This window comes from Semicossyphus pulcher, unplaced genomic scaffold (assembly GCF_022749685.1).
Source record: "Semicossyphus pulcher isolate SPU_LCO1_2020_fin unplaced genomic scaffold, fSemPul1.0.p SCAF_9, whole genome shotgun sequence".
NCBI classification, from domain to species: domain Eukaryota; kingdom Metazoa; phylum Chordata; class Actinopteri; order Labriformes; family Labridae; genus Semicossyphus; species Semicossyphus pulcher.
Window position 1 is genome coordinate 29,041,239 of NW_027211770.1, and position 23,348 is coordinate 29,064,586.

General features: G+C 41.4%; 1 protein-coding gene across 2 annotated transcripts; it reads right to left on the bottom strand.

The window, feature by feature from the left end:
* Nucleotides 1-12,054: 12,054 nt before the first annotated feature.
* Nucleotides 12,055-21,876, bottom strand: tbx20 (T-box transcription factor 20). Of its 2 annotated transcripts, none has more exons than XM_069656881.1 (8): nucleotides 21,747-21,876; nucleotides 20,494-20,731; nucleotides 19,393-19,557; nucleotides 18,053-18,161; nucleotides 15,667-15,825; nucleotides 14,983-15,059; nucleotides 12,924-13,036; nucleotides 12,055-12,383 (listed from the first exon to the last, which is right to left on the bottom strand). In XM_069656881.1, exons 1-8 carry the CDS (start codon nucleotides 21,874-21,876, stop codon nucleotides 12,055-12,057), a joined length of 1,320 nt encoding a protein of 439 aa, XP_069512982.1. The 2 variants fall into 2 exon arrangements, with proteins under 2 accessions (XP_069512982.1, XP_069512981.1); XM_069656880.1 differs by having other exon boundaries at nucleotides 14,953-15,059.
* Between the last annotated feature and the right edge of the window lie 1,472 nt (nucleotides 21,877-23,348).

Genomic DNA, 23,348 nt, shown 5'->3' on the forward strand with positions numbered 1-23,348 from the left:
GGAGGGTAAGAAGTGTTGTTTTGTCGTACATATAATGTACATTCTGTTGTTTAATTAGCTCGCCCTACTCGTCTTATCACACATGTGATACAGACAGACAGAAAGACTCACATTTTTCCAAGTCTATTCAATAAATGTTAAATGATAGTTGAGGTGCACATTTTTAATGATTACTGTGAATGTAAATAAAGAGTGCATCAAAATAGAGCTTTTTATAAGGGAGAATCCCCCAGACCTCCCCACTGGGGTCGAAGGCCCCACAATGTCCTCATATCCCAACGCATTGAAGTAAGCTCGATCGATATTTATCGCAATATCAACTCAATAATCAGGTCTCTTCTGGATGACTGTGTTGCACACTGGCATGCATGGGGGCGCCAAATTCTAATCTCGCCTATGGCGCCAAAATGGCCGGAGCCGGCCCTGCGCGTCGACACAGGTTTTGTGTTACATCAATGCCGATCAGAGCCGAGGCGATAATTACCCGGGTCTGAATGCCGATTGTAACCTTTCCCACTAAGCAAACAAGCTGTGAGTAAGCAGGTTTTTTGACCAGTGGGACGGGGGCTTTACAAATGAACAGAACAGTCAAAAGACGTTGGGTTACTTTGCATCTGCACACACTTCCTGGTTACATTTTAAACAGGAAGTCAAAGCTACCTTGATAATTAAAAGGAGCCTGTAGGTTGCATTAGGGCTTGTAGAGTACTTAGACTTAAATCGGCATACTCACAAGATAAAACAGTATCTGAAAAATGTTTGCATGTAAGCATGCTCGGATGATGAACAATGTAAATCTGCTAAACATCAGTGTGCCAGCATTGCCATTGTGTGCATGTTAGCATTATGACGTGAGCATTTAGCCAAAAGCTCCAGTGGGAGGATGGGAGGGAAATCATAAGCTACACATTTTTCACAGACTTTGAAGAAGTAGTTAAACTGTCCGTGAGTTTTGAAAGAACCTGATTGAAAGTTTGGACTTAGTGTTGGCTGTGAGAGTTAAGCATGCGCAGGCTGATGTCACTCTGCCACCTTCCTCACAGATAGAGAGGTGAGCAGGGAAGCAGCTCAGACAGCGATGCACTTCAGAGAGTCCTCCAAAACCCCCTAATCAAATGACCATGGATTTTTGTGTAGTTGGTCGTAGAAGGCCCAATTAATTATGCATGACAGCGGCTTGACGACCATTTGATTTTGTTACGCGCGCCCCCTCCGAGCCGCCGATCCAATCAGGTTAGGACCCCCCCTCGGGTTGGACTCCCCTTATCGCAGGACAGATTTCTCTAAGAGGGTGTTTGGGGTCTTGTAGGACATTTCATCATCATAATAAGTCGTTGTTATGCAGCCGGTTGCTCCTGTTTCCCTGCTATCAGGCCTCGTTGTCTTTGGAGTGGCAGCAGTTGGGCTGGACACATGCCACAGAGATACACCGAGTTTATTAGGTAAACAGAGAGAAGATGGGGGTGAGAGATAAAGCGTGTGACACCTGTGAGGACGAGATGCTGATGCACTGCAGCACCTGCTCTCAGTAAAAGCCCCCTGACAGAGCGTGTGACGTAACAGTTTCACATTCAGATCAGAGCCTGACTGAAAATTTAGCAGGCAACTTTTAATGTACTGGTAATGATGATGAAACCTTACTTTGATGTCAAGATCAAGATCAGCCATAAACAAAGAAAACAACAATAACGCAACAGCCCACCCATGATATAATAAAACAGGCATCAAAATGACCCTGATGTTGCAACATAAAGTGCAACAGTGAATAGTGCAAACACGCAAATCGCCATCCTACTGGCCTTTTCTGGCTTTTATCTGCCACTATTTAAAAGCTTAGTCGACGCAGGGAGAAAAGAATTTTTGAATCTGTTTAATCTGATGCGGGGAACTCGAAATCTTCTACCAGAGGGTAGCAGCTCGTGCTCGCTGTGCAGAACGTGAGACAGCTTTCATCAGTGGCGGCTGGCCGATAGAGGGCGCTAGGGCGCCGCCCTCCCTAGTGGAGAGTGTGTTTTTATTTTTATTTATTTTATTTTAAAAAAGTAATATTAACAAAATTACTTATTTAAATATGTAATATATATATGTCTATATATACAACAAAATTATATACATTAATTAATGTTCATTGGAAATGTGGAAAACAAGCGTTAGGCTACTCGTCTCTGCTTTAGGGGCGCTGGAAGCAGAGACGAGTAGCCAATGAGGGACTGTTGTTGGGGCAAGATACGCGCATATCAATGTGAATTTGGCCATTCAGCGTCGTAGAAAATAATTCGGTTAGTCTCGGTGGTTGAAGTCTGATAAGTCTGAGTGATGGAAATGACAATGATGGACGCTGACACCGCAAACAACTCTGTACGCTCTCTTCTTCAAAATCCATTCGAGAGGAGAAGTTTAAGTGAAAAATTACGGATTAAAGAAACTGGACCGGATCAGCCAGATATTAAAATCAACCAACAAGCGAGTGAAAAAGGTAAAACCTACACCTGAGGATTTTCTCGCAACTGGTACACCAGAAAGGCTTGGCTAGCTGGATGTAGCCATGTACATGCACTATTTTGCTCGTCGTACGAGTACGGCACAGCACCGCCCCACCTAGAATATTTTTCACCAGCCGCCACTGGCTTTCATTCATCCAAACTTCTCCCTCTCAGCCAAGCATAACTTGTGCTTTTTGGGAGGGGATTTGGACAATTGGTTACTAATAAATAGATAATTATTATTATGATTTTTACATTCAATTAAAGAGATTCTGAAATGAGTTTTAGACTAAATATCATCATAAAGCTGCAGGTTTGGTTTCAGGCGTACATATTTTTAATCCAGAACATACAGAGCCAGCAGGAGAACTTTTCAGCCCTTGATATTGATGTTGTTGGTCAGTACAGCTCCAGTATAAACTCTGACATGTGTCAGAGGCAATATTATAAAATGTGTTAAGTGTGTCTGACACTGAAAGGGAAACCTCGGCTTGTAAACCCTCAAATCTCTTCCATTTACAAAAGCACAAACATGGTATGCTGTGGTTAACATGATTATCTTGTGATTCAATTCCTCCCCAAACATAACTGCATTCATATCGAAACAAACCATTAGTTTTGCATTAGCTTAAAGATCAGATTCAACATTTGATAAGAATTTCAGTGCGTAGAGTTTGAAGCAGTTTGAATTTGAAAGCTGCTCTGATCTATATTTATATTTATTTAGAATAGAACAGATATTTATTGCCTTTTGCACAGGGACAGGACAGAATTTGTGTGCATTGCTTTACAAAATGTAAAATGTAAAAGATAGAAGAGCATCAGAATAAATAAACTAAAGCAAATAATACACACTTCTAAAAATATAAAGGTAGACACTATAAAACAATAAAAAAAAATAGAGGTACTCTTGAGAAAACTTTGAACATCTGTTATTGAAAATTTTGGTGGCTCACCCTTCCCCACTTAAAGCTGTAATCTTGAAGATCTCAGTTTTGTTCTCTTTGGCGGCACCTTTGGCGATAAAGGTAACTAACAGGAGCACACTTCCCAGATATCCAGACAGTGCTGCATGTGTGACGTCCACGGTTGGCTCCGGTTGTAACTCTTGATTTTCCTGGCTGACGGTCGCTTTCCTTTTCAGACTGTTTGCTTCATCTGAGCGTCGAGTTTGTTTCTTTTTCTTTGGATTTTCACTTCTTGTTGAAGTTGTATCTGTAGTCATCCATCTTTTCTTTGTTTGTTCAGCCATAGTAGATTACTGTTTACTCGCAACACTTGCAGAGAGCGGAAAAGCAGCCGCTTAGCTCCGCCTACCCTCTCTGGCAGACCAACCGCTGATGGAAAACACGTCACTAACTGGACTTCCGCAAAGTCGACACAGACACTAAGTCTGTAAAACTGCAAATGTGAAGTGGGCCATAGGCTCAATCACCATTGTGTTACCGCATTCAGAGATAGTGACTGAACAGACATTTATTTAAATGAAAAGTTAGTTCAAACCACTACAGCGGCCCTACTGTCGCTCCACATTTGGTCTTGAAAACCTTTTGGCTAAATCACTCGTACTTGAGCAGAACTCGAGCGTTTGTGGGCAGGAAGTGAAATTAGTTCGATCTCTATCGGGAAGTCCTGTCGTCTCTGTTTGTCCTCCAACAACTTTGCCTTCAAGGTGTATTTCCTCTAAAGCGACTCTCATTGTTTGCCAACGGGTTCCACATTTCACCACAAACTCTGCCGTGTCCTTTGTCCTCCCTGAAGCACTTTGTGGCCTGTTTGTTAAAAGCGCTTTATCGCTAAATTTGACTTGGCACGTCTTGTCAGGGGAGATCGCGGCTGATGAGAGTCTGGACCTGCAGATAAAACATCCATTAAGTGGTTTGTCTGGGCCCGTTCTGTACTCTTAGCCTTATTAGCATATTGTTAGCCATTAGCAGGATGGAGCAGCAATGTACACACTGCCAGTCACCACGCCATAAAGAAGCACCTCTCACTCTGCTGCTGAGCTAAATGTCAGCTCTGACATTGTAATGCTCGCCGGCTGTCCTCCGCCAGACGATTCAAACGACCGCTAAAAGCCCGGGGGAAGAAAAAAAAAAAGGCCAAAATGCAAAATTGATGGAAATGACATTAGATTCAGCTCATGCTCCTCACTGTGTAAATTATGCCCCAAAATGGACTCTCTGGCCCGACTGTTCGCTCCAATTTGTTGCCCCATACCTCACGGTGGCTCGTCTTGCCCTTCCCCTCTCCCTTTAATCCGATCACAGCCACACTGGATGTTATTTATTTGTTTATTTATTTATTTTCGAAGGATGTAAGCGATTCTTATCAGGGCAGAAGTGCGGCCTTCTTCCTGGTGAAACGATGACTAACGTCCAGCCATCGATCCGTCAGTTCGTCTGCGGTGGCGGGTGATGGTTCTGGTGATAGACTGTGTGTGTGTGTGTGTGCACTTTGTTTACTGGAGTCAATAGTGCAGATATGGGTGGGTTTTTCAGTCCACTGTGATTGTTGAACATGTACGCAAACACTCACCAGGATTATAGGAACATTATTTGGTGTGGATTTTATTCCTGGCATGGTTTTCTTTGATTTTTTTGTAATTAACTGACATGTTTTAAGCCTCTACTTTAAGTGCTATTGTATTTCTGCTCATATTTTTCTGGAAGGATCATAAAAGCGTCGGCAAAATGCCTAAAATGCAAATGTACAACATTTCCGTGTTCCCATTTGGAGACTCTGTTTATGCATTACAGTCTCAGGTCGATTAGCTCAACAGAACATTATGATACATGATGTCAGAGAAGGCTTAAATAATTTAACAACTCGTTGGGGTTTAGAGTGGATGTTTTTCAAACTCGTTTAGTCCATTATTCATTTTGTTATTTGTGACAGGATTGCACACTCTTTAAATTAACCTTGTCAAACTTTTTTGTCGGAGACGTCGTTAGTTAAAAAGAAAAAAGACTCCCGTCCCCGACATTTTTATTATTTCCAACAACTTCTGAGAAATCTGTGAAGTCATCCAGGTCATGGTAACTCTAAGCTTAATCCAAAAGGCAACTGGGCTTGGTTGAAGTTCTTGAGTCGTTAGTACCAGAGGGTTCTAACGACTCTCAGTGATACTACTGTAGGTCAACGGCTCAGGTCAACGACGCACGCTCGATTACACATCTAGGCTTACATTTCCAGCTCCGTCCAGCAGTCAGTTCAGAGCCTTTTTGACGAGAGGTGAACCGTCTTCAAGAACTTCAACCAAGTCCAGTTGCCTTTTGGATTAAGTTTAGAACATCCAAGAAACGCCTGAAACCAACTTAAGAAAACTGGTGCTTGATGAAAGAATTTAATTACCATCTTAAGATCAAGAGTTAAGATATCTTGTCAAATTAGGAAAACATTCTCGAGACGATGGCTTCTTTTGTAAGAAAATGAACAAAATAATAAACTCATTTTAAAGGTATAATAAGTAGGATTTTCCTTGAAAAATAAAATATAGATTTTTACAAATATAGTATAAAATAAATCATCACTTCTGGGCCTCTACACATGTGTGTTGGTGAGTGTGTGTGCAGACGCTTGTGAGACCCTTCCCTCTGCATCTATTCTGTTGTTTTGCTTTGAACGGGATGTTTTCAGGAGGGGTGCTGTTGTGGTTCCCTGAGCCAATCACAGCGTACAGGTGAGTGTGGGAGTGGTTCAAATCAGCACCTGGGCGAACATGGCGAAAGAGTGATGCAGAGTTGACCTTCTTTCTGTTGGACAGGTAGGAGCCTCGAACCAGGTAAGACAAGCTAACCTGCGGTTAGCATGTTGGCGCAAAGGTAACCATGAAGCTGTCAGTGTTAGCTTGGCGGGGTGGGCGTGTTTTCGCACGAGAGAGTGAGAGTGAGCTTCTGGTGACGAAGAGCCCAGGAGGAGGGGCTCAGTTTGAATGTGTTGTTGACAAAATGCAAGTACAAATCCTACTTATTATACCTTTAAGCAGCAGCTGCAAGTTCGAATAGTGGCCGATAGCCTGCCTGTGAGGAACTTTCGGTCCGTGTTGATTTTGGCGCCCCCTGTGGACAAAGCCGAACCTCTTATCTTTTTGCTGATTTTGTCCTGTACGTGCTTAAGTGGTGGTTTTTCACAAAAGTCTCATCCTGCTTTCTTTATATGGATCACTCACTTTAAGTTTTTGTCCTGGAAATTGTAAACGAAGGCAGAGAGCAGTTAATCGCTCCGTCTGACACCTACCCCCCCGCCAGCAGTTTCAGGCATTAAAAATAACTATATAGGAATAATCAGTCTTGTCGCTGATGGCCTGGTTTGCTTTGTAGGTCATATAGAGTCATCAGAATTAATTTCAGTCTGTTTCATAACCAGCGAAAAACTCCTCGCAGGATAACATTCAATTATGAGTTTATAATTCAATTATTAACAAGGTGTAATGACGGCTAGAGGCATAGCGCTGTCGTCTCACAGCTAGAAGGTTCCCAGTTCGAGTCCTGGTTCGGACATAGTGGGCCTTTCTGTGTGGAGTTTGCATGTTCTCCCCGTGTATGCGTGGGTTCTCTCCGGGTACTCCTGCTCCCTCCCACAGTCCAAACACATGCTCCTTAGGTTCATTGGCGACTCTAAATTGCCCGTAGGTGTGAGTGTGAGCGTGAAAGGTTGTCTGTCTCTATGTGTCAGCCCTGTGATTGACTGGTCATCAGTCCGGATGTAGCCCCGCCTCTCGCCCAATGACAACTGGGATAGGCTCCACCCCCCCGCGACCCTGAACAGGACAAGCGGTATTGATAATGGATGGTTGGACAAAACGTCTTGGACCGCTCAGGTGGGTTCAGTCTGCAGCAGGTACTTTTATAGTAGCACTTAGTTTGATAGAACCCAAAACACCCACATATCACCGCTGACTGCAGGATATTCTTTGTTTACCCAAATTATTAGAACCTCCCTTCTTTGTTATTGAATGCAGTGTTTTAATGCCGACGTACCTCATGACATCCTGTTCAAACCATTGCCGTCAAACATGACCTGTCCTGTGTTAATAATTAATTCCTTGCAGTCAGGTAGGCCGACGCTGGACAGTGGTGTCACCGACTGAGTGCAATGTGGTCGTCTGATCAAAGGGGAACTACTAGAAAGGAAGTGAAGTATCAACTCAAAGACAGGTAACAGTTCACACCTTGTCTCATATGAATGACAGATTTTTACCTACAAACATGTTTTATTTGTGAATGTAGTAGCCGATGTACAGTGATTTAAAAATCCATGAATACAATGTGATGTTGAGCTTGAGAGAGATTCTTTACACATATACTGCAAAGCTTTCTGCAGAAAAGGGTTTAAAAATTAATGTGAGAAATGTCATTTTTCTGGCATTTTGTTTGAAAGTCTGTCAAAGTAAAAGTTATTAATCAGACTCTGACGGCTCTTTTCATTTATTTCAGAGAAATATTTCTGCTAGTTTGATTTACCTGACAAACATTTGGAAGTTTAACTTGTATAGACAGAATGCAGACTCTCGCTAATACATGAGTTCACTTGAAACAGCTGACCACCAGGTGGCGTGGTAGGAAGCAATCACTATATTGTTTGTTGTCTTGACGACTGATTTGTCATGTTTGATAATTCAACAAAAAAAGAAACTGAATTCTTTAAATGGCTTCATTATTTCTCTGACAGGTTTCACTTAAACAAACATATCTAAATATCTGCTTTGGCTGAGATTAAAATATCATGAAACAGGCTCACTGAACTGGTGTGCTACAGAAACTTGTTTTAAAGTGATTTCATGATTTAATTTATTTCTCACAGCGTGTTTCTTTGAGAGAAAAGTGTACAACGTGTCAGTGAAAAAAAAAAGAACTCAAAGCGTTTGGGTGGTGATATATATTTCTCAAGGTTTACAAATAACTATTCTTAAATGCGGCATACATTACACATTATTTCCAGAGAGCAAAATAAATATATTGCACTTAAAAATCATCAAAACACAATCTCGTTCGGTGTCATGTTATGGCGTACAAAAGAAGAGTGTTTTCAGTGGTGAGTCGGGCTGTGCGTTCAGAAGGAGAAACGGTTCTTACATTTACAATGATGCAAATCAACATTAAACTTTCCTTAATAACCAGGTGAGATTAAATTAACTGCTCGCACATTCATGATATGCAAGGGGTCACAACAGATTCATGTCAATATTTCACTGCAACAAACTTCATATGATCTGAAACTACAACAGGAACTCGTCAGTGTTTTTGTGACCAGCTCGTGTGTCATTTTTAAACATTTGTTTTAATCCGTTTCTTTGGACTTTGTGCAGAAAACGTGACAGCCTCACTGCAACACATCTCCACCAGAAGCAAACATTTGTCAGTTATTGTGTCCTTAGAAGTCCCGTTTTCCCTGTGGTTGTTTCTTCAACTTGTATTGGTAATATTTTTCTGTGTGTCTCTTTCATGACACAGGACAGAGCTCCTACTGTAATAAGGTATTTAGATAAATACCAAACATTTACTGGCTCTCAAATGTCAGGATTTCTTTGATATACGACACTAAATGGAAAATGTATCGGTGTTTTCTACTAACGGTTGGAAAATAACAACTTAATTTTTAACATTTACTTTTAGAATTTATTATATATTTATATATTTTTTCTTACATTTTATAGACAAAGCCATAACCTGTAAGAATTGTTTCCTGCAGCCCTAAAAAAATTAATTTCAGAGAATATAAATAAGTAATGCAAAGGACACACGAGATGTGTCCCAATCCAGGGGCTGCATCCTTTGAAGGACGTATTAGAAGGTTGGTCGCAGGCTGTCCCAATTCAAAGGCTACTTCAGATGCGTCCTCCTTTTCCTGAGCCGGATTTCCTGAGGATGCACTCAACGGATCCTTCGTGGCCCAACGTATCCCAAGATTTATTCCGCACCAATTCAAATGAGGTGGCGGACTCTCAAGCGGCCGAGGAATACACTTTAAAATGTACGTTTTTGCTTTCAACTCAACCGAATAGCTACAAATGTTAAATAAACAAAATGGGCCTTGAAACAAATTGTCTTTAAAATAATAGATGCTAGTAGCTAGTTAGCCTGTTAGCTAGCTGTTGCTAGGTATCAGAAGTAGCGTTGCGTGATGCAAGGGTTAAGGGCGGGAACAGCTGGTGACGTAAACAGGAAATCCTCCGTAGACCAGACCGTCTCATTTGAGTTTGGCCGAAGCGTCTACGCAGACTGCGAATGACTCATCCTCCGTGGACCGTGTCCTTCGAAGGATGCAGCCCCCGAACTGAGACACAGCTATCGTTTTAAGTTTTGCTTCATAAGATGGAGAGCTTTTGTGTTTTTGTGTAGCACTTTGAAGGAAATTGTATTTTTTTTTAACGTATTTTATTCCAAAACGTCAGCATTAATTGTCCATCCAGTGGAATCATTTTAAAATATGTAGCTTGTATTTGTATTTCTTCATATTTTTCAAATCAATCTCTCTAACTTCTCCACCAGTGAGCTGCTGTGTGATGCATTTGCTCTGTTGCAGAGTGTGAGTGGACTCCAGCAGCAGTGTCCTGCTTCTTCCTCCCTGCCTGTTTTAAATGAGACAGCAGAGAGTCATTATTTCCAGGTGAGGACGGCCTGTCGACACGCTGTGATGCAGCCATGAATCAGCTCGCTAACACCTGCTGCTTAAAAGCTGCGGTCAACAGACGGCTACTGAAAACAACGTGATGTTTCTACACAGACGCTGTTGTTTGTTTACAATGAAAAATTAACCTTCTTTTTCCTGTCTGTATGTCTGGACCACAGACTGTATAAAAAGATGGACGACATGACAGAACCCTCATAGTGAAGCCAAACCCTCTCTATCGCCCCCTGCTGACTGGCTGAAGTATAGCTCATAAAGCCCGCCTCCTTCATGTTAACAGATGGGACATGAGTCAAACTATAAAATCAAAATACACGTCAAATACACTTTTCTCAAACATGGTTTCTGTCATTATAGTTAGTTCTTATGCTGTAAAAGGGGGGCGTGACCTCATGATTGACAGCTCTGTTGACAAATACGGCTCCTGCAGCTTTCTGTTCCCGAGTAGCAGAGTAGAGGAGGAACGGCGAGAGGAGACGCAGCTAAAACGATCACTACAGCCACGGAAGTTTCCATAACAGTGAACGTCTGCTTCAGACCGACACAAGAAGCTGCTCTGCTGTTAAATACTGCTGTTTTTCTCAGCAAGTTAAGTGTGTGTTGTGGTTAGCGGCAGTGGCTCCACACACCGACCTCTACTGCGCAACTCTGGCTTCAAATGACGGCACCATCGCAAGATGGCAGCGCCCTTCAGGGGGGCAGATGGAGACACATCTTCCATCTATATACAGTCATTGTTAGGACATATAAAATCTTGTTATCCTAAAGAGCAGTGGGGACAGATTCACGATGTAAAACATGACCAAAACTGATGATTTGAACTCATATTGTGGTTGAATCGCTCTTAGTTTAAACCCGGTCACACCAGAAAGTTACATCGCAAAATTCAGCATCAGATTTTCACTGGTCGTGTTTGAGGGACTATTCACAGTCAGCAAAAGCCTTGATCACACGCTACTTGCCGACGTCACCACACTGCTTCTTTGGTTTTTGCTTTCCGCAGTGTGGCAGAAACGACATACTGTGCATCTGCTGTTTGTCAATGTGCATGTCATAGTACACAAAAGTTTGGCTCAATGATTTTGTGATCATTTAGGCTGCTTTGCCACTCGAGGGAATCGTATTAAATAGATTTGGTTGCTGTTTTACTTGCTGGTGTGACCGGGTCTTTAAGAAGAACAAAAGCCCCCCCTCCTGTAGCGGGTCGGCTCTTTCACCCTGTTACTCTGTATAAAGTTGTCTACTGCGGTCAGCATGCGTCCTATGATTTTTTTTGCACTCTACAGTAAAAGTTTTCTTATGAGTAAATGTTTTTTGTTTTTTCCTCTTTGTACATCGATTTCAGCATTTGTTTTTTCCTTTCGAGCGTGGAGTTTGTTCTGTACATATGGCTGCCTCTCTAGAAAACAGAGGAGAAGGCCGCTCCGCCGTTCTGATATGCAGAAAAGTTCAAAGACTGAGTTTCTGTGTTTGACTTCTGTCGCCAAAAGAGTCCCTCCAAAAGTCTTTTTTTACACTGCATTGTAGAAGGATCACACAGCAACCCTCCTTAAAGCTGCGGCTGAGACCCTGTCAGGTTTTAGAGGGCGACGGGTCCTTCTACATATTGAAAAAGTGAGTCTAAATTGAGGATCCACTTTCTGTTCTTCAAGGGCCGAGACCGAACATGCTCCTTTATCGTCTCATAATGGGTTTTAAAGTTTGTTATGAGGTTGTAAGTGTTTGTTCAATGTCAACAAAGTGTTCAGAAGTCCTCTGAAGGCCCCACAGTCCTTCTCTTTTTCTGGATTTTCTGGATCAGTATGCCACATCGTCTTCAAGTCACTCTCTTCAGATTAACTATTTACAAAGTCCAGAGGGAGAGATACAAACAGGATGAGGAGTGATGAGCCGGAGTGGAGGAATAACTGGTTGCACTGGATCAGGGACGAGGAAGAAGTCATACAAAGGGCGTCATGACCGTTGAGGAGTGGCGGAGTCCCTGGATGGCGGCGTAGGGCCCCTGCTGGAAGTAGTGGTGGTAGCGAGGCATGTGGAAGGAAGGGAAGGACGGCCCGCTGCCCTGCATGGTTCCAGCGAGAGCGGTGGGCGTCAGCGGCATGCCCAGCCGGCTGTAGGGGGGCAGGGAGCCCTGGATGGGGTGAGGCAGGGAGGCGGTGCCGGTGCCCATGGCCGACAGGGTCTGTGGGTGCTGGAAGCCTGAGAAGCCCGAGGTGGTGGTGACCCAGGAGCTCAGGGAGAGGTTGTCAGAGGCGGTGAATGCAGAGCCTGCAGAAGACACGGATATAAAAGTTGGCAATATTCTAATCAACAAATCCAATAAAACAACCAAAACAAAATGTACCTTCTTCTCTTACGCAGGGCTCAAACGACACAGACATTGTAATTTATTCTGTGCAAGTCCCACATACAGAGCAGTAATTTGTATTCATCCGCAGTTGAAAATAGTTCCAAAATTGCTCTTTTCCCTCTGCTGGAGATCTGCATGGCCATTATTAATGATTGATACGTTTTAAAATATTTTTGTAGCCTTGATTTAAAGCCAGACTTTTTGAATTTTTATATTTCTTAGTAATTTCTTGGCAATTTTAGAAGCCATACTGTTTGACAGAAACATGTCACGGGGCTTTAAAGACTTAGTCGGAATAAACTTTGTGAGAGATTGTTGTTGATGGTCCTTTCATAGGATTTGTAACAATAACAAAAACACATCTTTGTCCTACTTAAAGTTTTGTTTGCTTTGCAGGATCCCTGTTCTCTACTGTAACTGTGCTGACAGGATCTGTTGTTGGTGTAACAGCTGCTCACCTCTGGCGTGTGCCGAGTGTCCGTCCTCGCTCAGGTTCTCCTCGTCGCCGGCGTAGGTTCGGATCGGCGACCGGGCGTACGAGTGCTTGTGGATCAGATTCTCAACACTTTCCCTGCAGCAAAAGCCGAAGAGAGAGCCCCAAAATAAATCTCTTTTTTCATGTAAGAGTTGCACTGACATGAAAACAGCACAGACACTTTTGTATCAGAATATCTGAACTGAACAAACACTTCTGAATGTCAGAGCCGTTTCTTGCAGTTCCCGGGCACAGATTTCAGTGCATGTAATTTTTGGTGTGTGTGTTTATGTGTGTGTGTATTTTCTCACAAAGTGCATTAGCTCATTTGAGTCTTGTCAGAGAGCACTTCTCAGACACAGCGACACAAACTGTTAGGGGGGGGAGTATTGTGCACGTGTCTGTGTGTGTTTGTGTGTGTGTGTGTGGTCAGACAGGCGAGTGGTCTGCATCATGCCATGCGTCCACATTAGCAGCCCCCCCCTCCTCTGCAGCCCCCCGCCCCTCCAATTAGGTTAGGAAAGTGCAATATCTGTCAGCGGAGGAGTACAAATGTGTGTGTTTTTATCAGCGTCGGGCCCCTCCGGCACAGAGGCCGCAGCAAACTCCCACAATGCACAGCAGGGCCGCGGGGAGACGAGGGGGAGGGCGGGACATGCTGGTTTCAATCAGTCACTGCAGCCAATTGAATTACAGTGTGTTTTAGTGCAGTGGCCGACTCCAGACTAATGTGATTTCTGCAGCTCCCCAAAGATCAATTGATCAGGTCTAATTCACAGCCCTCAAACAGAGAAAGACAGAGAAGAAGAAGAAGAAGAAGAAGAGGGGGGGAAGAGGAGGGAGGGGGTGTCTGGCTGCGTCTCGGCTGTCTCTTGTTTGGAGGTCTGATTGAAGGGAAATGGACAGACGGTTTGATTTTGTCAGCTGATTTTAGCTTTAGTGCCGGAATCAGGAATTACGAGAAGTGTGTGTTTTGGCAGCGTCCATAAAAATCCTTCAGATGTAAGTGTGTGTGTGTGTGTGTGTGTGTGTGTGTGTGTGTGTGTGCGCGTGTGTGAGGTATTTGTGTCAGGCACAAAATGGCCAGATAAACAAAATAGATAAATAATACAAAAACAAATAATACGACAGAAGAAGGCAAAGGAAAGAAAGAAACAACAATGGGAAGTGCAAAAACAAAATCATTGAAAAGAAGGAAAACGGCGAAGGAAAAAAAAAACAACTGAAAAACAAGAATGATTCATTAAAAGAGAAAAAAAGGTTTGTGTGGAGAGAAAGGAGAGTCTGTTAAAAAGAGAAAAACAAGAAAGAAAAGAAACAATGCCGAAGAAAGATAAGAGATGAAGACAAAAGAAAAGAGCAGGAGGGAAGGAAGGGTGACGAGATACAAAAGCAAGAAACACACAAATGAAAAATGTCATGAAGGAAAAGAGGACAGATGATGAACGTAGGAACAGACCAAAGAGATGTGGAAATACAACAAAAGAAAAAAGGAAATGAATGAAGAGAAAGAATACGGGGAAAATTAAAGACTGACAAGAATAAAAAAGGAAGGATAAAAAGGGAAGACAAGGATTTATGGACAGAAAGAACCAGAAATAAAAGTTAATAACAACAAAGGAGAAAAACAGGAAAACAAAAACAGACGACAACAAACAAGTACCCAAAACAAGCAAAGACACAAAGGACATGAAAAAGGTAAGTAGGAAAGGTAAGGTAGTAAAAGAGAAAAGGTTAGAAGAGAGGACAATAAATAAAGAGCAAAACAAGAAACTAAAGAAGAAAAGATGAGAAGAAAATAAAGGAGGAAAAAATACTGAGGAGAAAAAGGTTAAAGAAAAAACATGACAAAGTTTATCTGTGTGACTCTGACACAAACACAGAGAAATAAACATAAACACTGCAGCTTCTGTATTTACTAATGAGCAGCGGGATATCTTACACACACACACACACACACACACACACACACACACTCTGCTGCCTCCTTGTGTATCTTATCTCCAGTAAACAAACAATGCAGGACCCAGAATCCCCTGTACCTCTCCATGTCTGTGAGCCGCGACGAGTCCCGGAAACCTTTGGCGAACGGGTTGCTGTCGATCTTCAGTTTGGTGATCTGAAAAAACAAACGGTGAACGTAACGTATAAACAACTTTACTATTTTATTTCCCCGTCTCTCTTGAGCTCTCGTTATTCTGACAGCTGCTTTTATCTTTCCTCCCTCTTTTAGTCAGCCAGTTCGCCCCGACATGCTCCCTCCTGCAGCTTGGCTCCGTTCTCCGTCATGTTAACACTACTCACAACACTGCTCAGGCTTTAAAGCTGTCACATTTATTAACAGGCATGTGCAGAACTAGCTTGCCATTACCAGACCCAATCAGCAAGAACAAATTAGTGTGGATCTCTCAGTTTACTTTTGATTTGCAATGGGAGGAGAAGCCTTCTGTGCACTTGTGATTGTAAGGAGATGACCTTCTTGTGCTTGTCATTGAATAATATGGTGATTTCATTGTGGCATTGGTAGTAGTTTGGGCTGTTTGGTCTCTGTGTACTTTCACTGGGCCAACATGCTGATGAAGATTGTGTGAGACAATCAAGAGCTCCAGAACATCTCCTGAATGGAGGCTGTACCTATGATACCATTTTGGAAATTTCATGGGAATCCGTTTATGCAACGAAAAATAAGGGACACGTGGCTTCTCCGTCAGTTGTCAATGACTTACCAGCTGGTTCTGATAGGCCGTGACGGCGGTGAAGACGGTCTCAACGAAGACGAAGGTGCGGAACTCCTCTGACTTGAGGTTGAGCAGCGAGGCGGTGTGGTCCTTCTTCTTGATGATGTGGACCCGCGGCTGGTATTTGTGCATGGAGTTCAGGATGATCTGCAGAGCACAAAAAGAGACGCAGGTAAATGTGCGGGTCAGACAGGGAGTAGGACTGTAAAGATCCGTTAATCTATTATTCAAGTGAACAGAAATTAGTTTTTTATAACTGATTCATTTTTTCAGACATAGAGTAAAGTCAACAGTGGTGTATTTTTGTAATTGTTTTGATGTATTCATAAAGTCAGCGTTCAGCCGGTCTGGACGAGTCCATAAAGTGCTCTAAAGTAATTTGAACACTTTTACAGTTGGGCAAACTTTATCTACTGATGAAGACCATGTGATCAAACGCTCCAGAGCAGCTACTACAACTGAATTGAGATCATCGTTTTAAAAATGATTACAATGTGGACAATAAACAGAATCATCAATCAGAAAATGAACAAGCGTAAAATAAAATGCCAAAGGCTGCGAATTAATACAAATGTTATTAAAATGAAACAGCTGCAGCAGCATAGAAACATTTGTGAAATGATAAATAGGAGACCTTTCACTGAGCGCGCCGTGATGCTGCAGCATTTATCACTGCTCTTTGTGCAGCTTTGCATAACATAACCAAACAAATACCCAACATATCTGTTTCACTTTGGCATGAGTAAGATTGAAGGTGAAATTACAGAAAAAACTGGGCACAGAGAGAGAAACAGGAACGCAGAGACGAAAAGAGATGAAGAATAAAACGGCAGAGAGGCAAAGGGATGAAAAGAGACAAAGACGTGTGAACAGATAAAGTTGTTAACGCTGAAGCAGCTGCAGGTGAGAGTATGTCGTCACATTCGCTCCCGTCTGGCTGCAGCACAGAAACCCTTTATATCAGTCTCTCTCAGCCACTGACTCACGATGCTAAATATCAAGATAACATCAACGTGTGCAGAACGATAGGTGCTACATGATGCAGGCTTTTAGGTGTATCAGCAGCTAAATTACATTCTGCCAAAACATTTACCGGTACATGCTTTAAAGGACAATTTCAACCGAAGAAGTAAAAAGCATATTAGTATTACTATTTATTTAATATTTAAGTTTAAACATTCATTTATACAGCAGCAAAATGTGTGACTGGCATTTCAATTATTTTATTTAAGTTAAGAAAATATCTTCTATATATCACACGTTTGAATTATATCGGTCCACATTCAGGACTTTAGAAGCACGTCCAGCCCCTCTGTCACTTAACACTTAACAAGTTAACGCACACTGGACTTATAATGTCTGTACACTGCACTATTTTCAATTTTATACTGTAAGCTCTTTGCACTGCTCAATATCCTGCACACCTGTACAGTTTTTAATCACACCTGTTGTACATATTTTGTATTATACATATTGCTTTTTATATTTTTATTCTTATTGCCTATTTTCTTTATCTTATTCTATTTTCTAAGTTTTATTCTAGTTCTGTGTTAATTGTTCTGCACCAAAATCCACAATAAACACCGATTCTGATTCTGAATTACACAAACTGAAAAAATAAAACAAGTGAAATAGTATTTCTGCATTTGATTATATTATAAAAGTTGAGGACTTTAATATAACAAAAAATGCTAACTATAATTTAGAGGTAAAAAAAAAAGAAAAAGCTTTTGCTTTTAAAATGATCTCTTTTGTTTAAATTCAAATTTTCTTTTCAAAACAGATAGCTTTGGTATATTTATAATTATAAAACCAATACACATGCAATGTTGTTAAAAAATATATATGCCTATAGGTTTATGTATTTAGGTATTTGATAAAATAAATAAAACGTTGAGAAGGCTATGGGCTTGTTTGGTTTCATGGTGTCAGGAAGCTTAGACTGATAAAACGTTTAACAGAAAACTCTAATAGTCACCTTGTTTCCCAGGCTGTGCTTTGTTGGCCTTCAGTGAAAGGAGGATTAAAAGAGCAATTTGCTTTTGTCAGGCGTGTAATCATAGTGTCACGCTGGCACTTTAACCTGACATAGAGACAAAAAGCTCTTATTTTATTTTTTATTATTTGTAGAATCGGCTTTAAAAATATGTCTACCTGCAATGTGGTCTTCACCCCTTTTAAATGGGAGCCGTTTCTGTATCGGGGCACATACTGTGTTCGGTTTACAGGTTCGGTTTAAGGGTAGGGTTAGGTAGGTTTGGCTTAACGTATTTGTACCAATGTGTTTCGTAACAGTAAAGCCTCTGTAAACATTTACGTTCGCACGTGACGTTTTTTCTTTAGACACAAGAGAAGAACAGTAACAAGTGCTCACGTGTCCGTGTTGGTCCAGTTCGTTGTTTGTCAGTTTGACTTTCTCGAAGGAAACCATTTGCTTCATCAGCTGCTCTCCGGTGAACGGCGAGTCCGGGTGGACATACAACCTGCAGAAGAAGAAGAAGCAGGAGAAGAACGGCGGATTGTGATTGGCTGAGAGGCATTTGGATCGAACGTTCGATATCCAATCAACGTACGGCTGTTACCAGCGCTACCTGGAAAATGTCAGGAGGCTTAGCAACCGCATAGCATCCCTGTAAAATAAATTCTAAACTTAGGGAGTGTATTAAAACACTTTCAGGGCCTTTTAAGGCTTTTAAAATGTTTTTTAAAGGTTTGTTTCAATACTGTGCAGCAGGACAGGAAGGAGAAAACAATATAATGCATTTACTTGAAGATAGATTTATAATATTCATATTATAGCCATACACAAAAAGGTACACTTTCCTTTTTTTACTTTGTAAGATTTATTTTCCAACATTAAGACAGTATTTTAATATTACTTATTTCTATTTGGCTGAAAGTGGTCAACTGGCTCTGAATTGGCTCCTATAGAATCAGGACATAAAACACCAAACGTGTGTAGACTACCTCTTCAACAGCAGAATATGGGCTACAGGTCAAAAGCCCCAAATGGTCAGTAAAAGTAGGACATGACCTCGTGGTCATTGATGACGCTGACTTCAGCTGGTTTATTGCTTAAATTGACATCTTCACAACATCAGTCAGCATGGTAAGAATGCTTCCAGATGCTTCCTGCTAAAGATTGAATTATTTCATCGGTCTCAATTACGGTGGTGGTCTCGCGCAGCTTTTTGGTCTCCGGTTTTTCGATTTTAAAAAAACCCCACACAAATCCACGCCATCAGATTTTCACAAGAGTTACTGTGGTAAATAAGAGACTCGTTGGTTGTCTGCACCACACATTATTATGAAGCTACACTTTAAGCACAGTAAGCGTGTCTGTCAGCTACTACAAAACACATCATAGCTGAAAAAAGCTGAAAGGACCTCGTTGAAAAAACGGGAAATCATTTATATCAACGTTTATCTACACTTCCTAAATAAAGGTAAGATAAATAAAAAATGTGCTTGCCTCAATTGAATGTTAATCTTTTTTTATTTAAATGTGACATTTTTCTTTCTGTTTGCTTCCCATTAGTGATAAAAAAAAAATTCCTTCCAAGAATAATATGCTTTTGGTTCATCTGTGAGACCGTGGCTTTTACAGGCTACAGAAGCAAACAGTCGCTTGTGTGTAATGACTCCTCACAGAGGATTTATTGAGTGTGATCTGTTCAGGTGTAATATAGAGGTGTGCTGGGTGAGTATCTGTACCTGGCGGGCAAAGGAGGGTCAGCCTTTCCGGCCACCAGCCATGAGGAGCGGTGGTAGGCGTACCGGTACCGCTTATTATCCACCGGGACGATGTCCATCAACACGATGTACTTCGAGTCCTGGTCCACCCCGGAGAAAGAGACGCGGATGGTGGGGAACATCCTCCTGATGGACGAGTGCAGGTAATATTATTAGTCTATTATTATCATCATTATAGCAAACCTCTTGCTCAAAAACATATTTGTAGGCCTATACGTCAACATGCGAAATCTACAGGCCTACCAAACGCCTGCCACTAACATGCAGGGCAGCAGACATTTTGAGAAGGTCAGGTTGCCCTGAACGCCTCCCCTCTCCCTCTACACAAACTGACCACCAACAGAAACGTCTTCACTTTGTTTTTGAGTTTGATTCATTTTTTCCACATCTGTCTTAATTGATTATTTGTGTTTTTTTTCCTTTAACATATTTCAGATCATCGCACAATTAAGTTCAGTTGAGAAGAAAATTGTTAATTCCTTATTTATTGATATTTTGATGGTACAACAAAGTCTAAAATAGGCTACTTAAATAAACCATTGTTTGAACTGTAACTGTGACCGTCATGACTGTCCACAGCCCGGCTTTCATGTGTTGTATTTACACCTAAAGGGTTCATTTAGCAGAAATAAAATGTTTTCTATAAAAGATGGGCTCTCCGCACTTTTTAATAAATGCTACATATTAATCAGGCTTTATATTTCCTGCTCTTATTTCAGGATATGATCAAGTTTTAATTCGCTGTGGTGCGTAAGTGACTGTAGCCTGATCCAAGCTCAGTGAAACATTAAACTAGGGAAGCTTTCACACGACGGCACGTGCACGTGAAGTCTTCAGGTTTCTGTTTGGATCGCTGCTCAGTCCGAGGAAACCCACAGACAGCTGCAGAGGAGTTTTATATTTCATTTTATAGTTTTACAAACCTCACAAATTGAGAATGTGACATTTACACTAAAAAATAAGATAATACACGTTCCAATGAATGGATGTGTCAGCCCATTATCATAAGATTTATATTTATTAGTTTTAGTGTCATTATTTATAACAAAATCGACAGGTTACCTCCCGGACTTGGTGATGATCATCTCGGTGCCGAGCTCGTGGAATTTGTCCCACAGCTCTTTGGTCTCCAAGCTGCACGAGATCTTGGCCATCTCCTCGCTGGGGATGCCGGGATTGGTGGGGATGAGCGGCTCCGTGCACACGGCAGGCGCGCTCCCGCTGAAGTCCCCGTGCCCGTCCAGAGAGGACAGGTCAGCCAGAGACTGCTGGTTGCACGAGGACTTCTCCACGAACTGTTCTGTTTTATTAGATGGATGGAAGCAAAGACATGTCACACAGTCTGTAAAATCAGAAGCCCTGCATGTTTACCATTTATTAATAACGCATTAAGTCTAATACGTGTTTTATTTTCTGTATTGTTTCATTGATATGAAATCGTTCGTTATAAGTTTCCAGCGTTAATTAAAGGAAATGACGTGTAATATTCCTACTTAGTGTCTGAATCTGTAAAACTCTGTAAAACAAATTCACTCAAATTACAAATAAAAGAGTTCAATAAATGAAAAATAACACCTTTTTAATTCTTAAAAAAAAAAGCTTACAAATTAAATTTAGCACGGCAACCATGATGAAAGGGTTTCTGTTCAAACTGAAACACTTCAGGCTTCAGCTGACTCTGACGGTCGTGACAAAATATGAACTGTATAAAGTCACGCTCACGTTGTGTCAATTGTTCAAATAAATTTTATTAGATGATTTATATTTATTTATCGTCCACTAGTAAAACCATCAAAACAAGCACTCAGTCACTTTCTGTCACTTATAGACATCTACATTTTGTGTTACAAATCCTTATTTAATAATTAACTGCTTTTAAAATGTTTTTATACATTCTTTTTGTAAAATTTATTTTTTTAAGTGTAAACACTTTTACACTGTAACTCTTGTGTAAATATAAGCTGCTATTTATAAATTAATGTCTGAAATGTTGAGGATATAACGGGTTATTTTATTTACTCGTAAAGCCTCGCCAGTTTTATTTTTTACCACACTGTCATAAGACTTATTTTATTTACAGCTTATTTAAAAGGTTATTCTTGTTTCCTCTGGCTGTTATAACACTTGTGCAGTAGAATATTTATTCCAGGTCTCCTGTGCGGCAGCAGCGGCCCTGTCTCCTCACAGTGGGGCTGCGCCTCTCTCACAGCTTTCATTATCTCGGGATTTTTGCGTAAAACAACGTTAACAACAGTTATTTAACGCACCTGAATTTAACTCGCATTAAGTTGTCTGTTTTATTTTCCGGTCCTTACCGAGAGGCTTGATGGTGTTCTCCTCCGTCTCCTTGTCCTTACTGGGCTTCCCGCTGGACATCAGGGCGGCTATGGAGAAAGCATTCGCCCGGGACGAGAGCTGCGGTTTCGGGGAGGACGTGTACTCCATGTCGGTGAAGCGTCTTCAAAATATTCCCCTTTAAATAAAAAGAAAATCCTCCAGAAACGCCAAACTCCGCCTGTTTTTAGCTCCCAGCGGAGGACAGAAAAATACGCACAGTTCGTCCTGGGTTTCGCTCTTTACGCACTTGTTCTCTTCTCGCTCAGACGGAGAAATTCTCGCCACTTTGGAAGCACTTGTCACTGCCAGGTTGTAAGTCTGGTTGGATGCATGTTCTAGGAAGCAGGAGGACTGACTCCACTGACTTCTTCGGTGTGGGATCTGAGGCCGGCTGCTCTTTGGGAAGCTTCAGACCGACTCACCCTCCCCTTATAATTCCAGTCTGCCCTCCAATCACGGCCTCTCCTTCCACGTCACACTCCCACTGTCCCACAGCAGCTCTGATACCGAGCAGCCAATTAAAAAACCCGGAGCTGTCAGGGGTTTCTTTTTCCCCTTCAAGCCCCCCGGAGAGAGTGTGTGGTCCAAAGAGAATCATATGTGAGATTTTTATGACTTTTCCTATCTGCTCCGGGGTGATGACAGAGAGAAATTACAAACACATGGTAAGAAGAATCTAAATATCCCTGCATCATATTAGGGAGGGAAATAAAGAGTTAAATTAAGTTGATATCTTGCAGCCTTTTTCTGTGGACTCCTGGTGGGCCCCCAGACCACATGTTGGGAGTCCCAAATCCAGAATAATATCAACAGCAGGGGACGTTTGCCCAAGATGGTGCTATTTGATTACTAATGGCAGCAGAAAGGTGACGATGACAGCTTTATATATAAATGTGAAAAGTCCAACAAAACTCAGTATATCAAAACCACAAATCCCTCCTGTCAGTAAAATCAAATAACGTTTGAAGAATTTCAGATTTGTGTCCAAAAATATGAAACATTAACAGCAGCCTGTTTTGGACATGTTGAGTATTTCTGAAATACTTATATAGATAAAGCTTATATTCTATTACACATTCATCCATTTAAACTTATGTAACATTAAGTGTCACCAAACTCTGTGCTTTGTTTTACTGTCCGTGTTTTCTAGTGTATTCGTGCTCTGCTTCGCATCGTCCCTGATTTAATGTATTTTATGTGTCATTACATCAGATACCACAGGCACATTTAGTGTATTATCTGTGCCTGTAATAAAATTTATTTCTATATTTCTAATAATGTAAAAAAAATGAATTTCTGATGCTGTAGCTTTTATTGTTGGAAATATAAATTACATTCTTCTCCTTTTTGTTCCATCCTGTATCCGCAGATCAGGAGCGTTTTAAGGTTCATAATCATAACATTTCCACCCTGTTGTACCATTTTAGCTCCAGCGACAGTCACCCACTCTTTCTTTATATGTATATTTTTTATTCTTCATCTTTTATTGTTTAAAAAAATTAAAGCATATAAACTCCTTGAGTTGTAAGGTGTTAGTTTTCAAGGGGGTCCTCAGGCAAAACATATGGGAATTAACAGAA

Excerpts from the sequence above, each read along its gene's own strand:
- tbx20 (XM_069656880.1), bottom strand. The coding sequence starts at position 21,876 with ATGGAGTACACGTCCTCCCCGAAACCGCAGCTCTCGTCCCGGGCGAAT. Across the intron at positions 18,162-19,392 it reads GACCCTCCTTTGCCCGCCAG|GTTGTATGTCCACCCGGACT; the intron begins GTACAGATACTC and ends CTTCTTCTGCAG. Across the intron at positions 12,384-12,923 it reads ACACTCGGCACACGCCAGAG|GCTCTGCATTCACCGCCTCT; the intron begins GTGAGCAGCTGT and ends TGTCTTCTGCAG.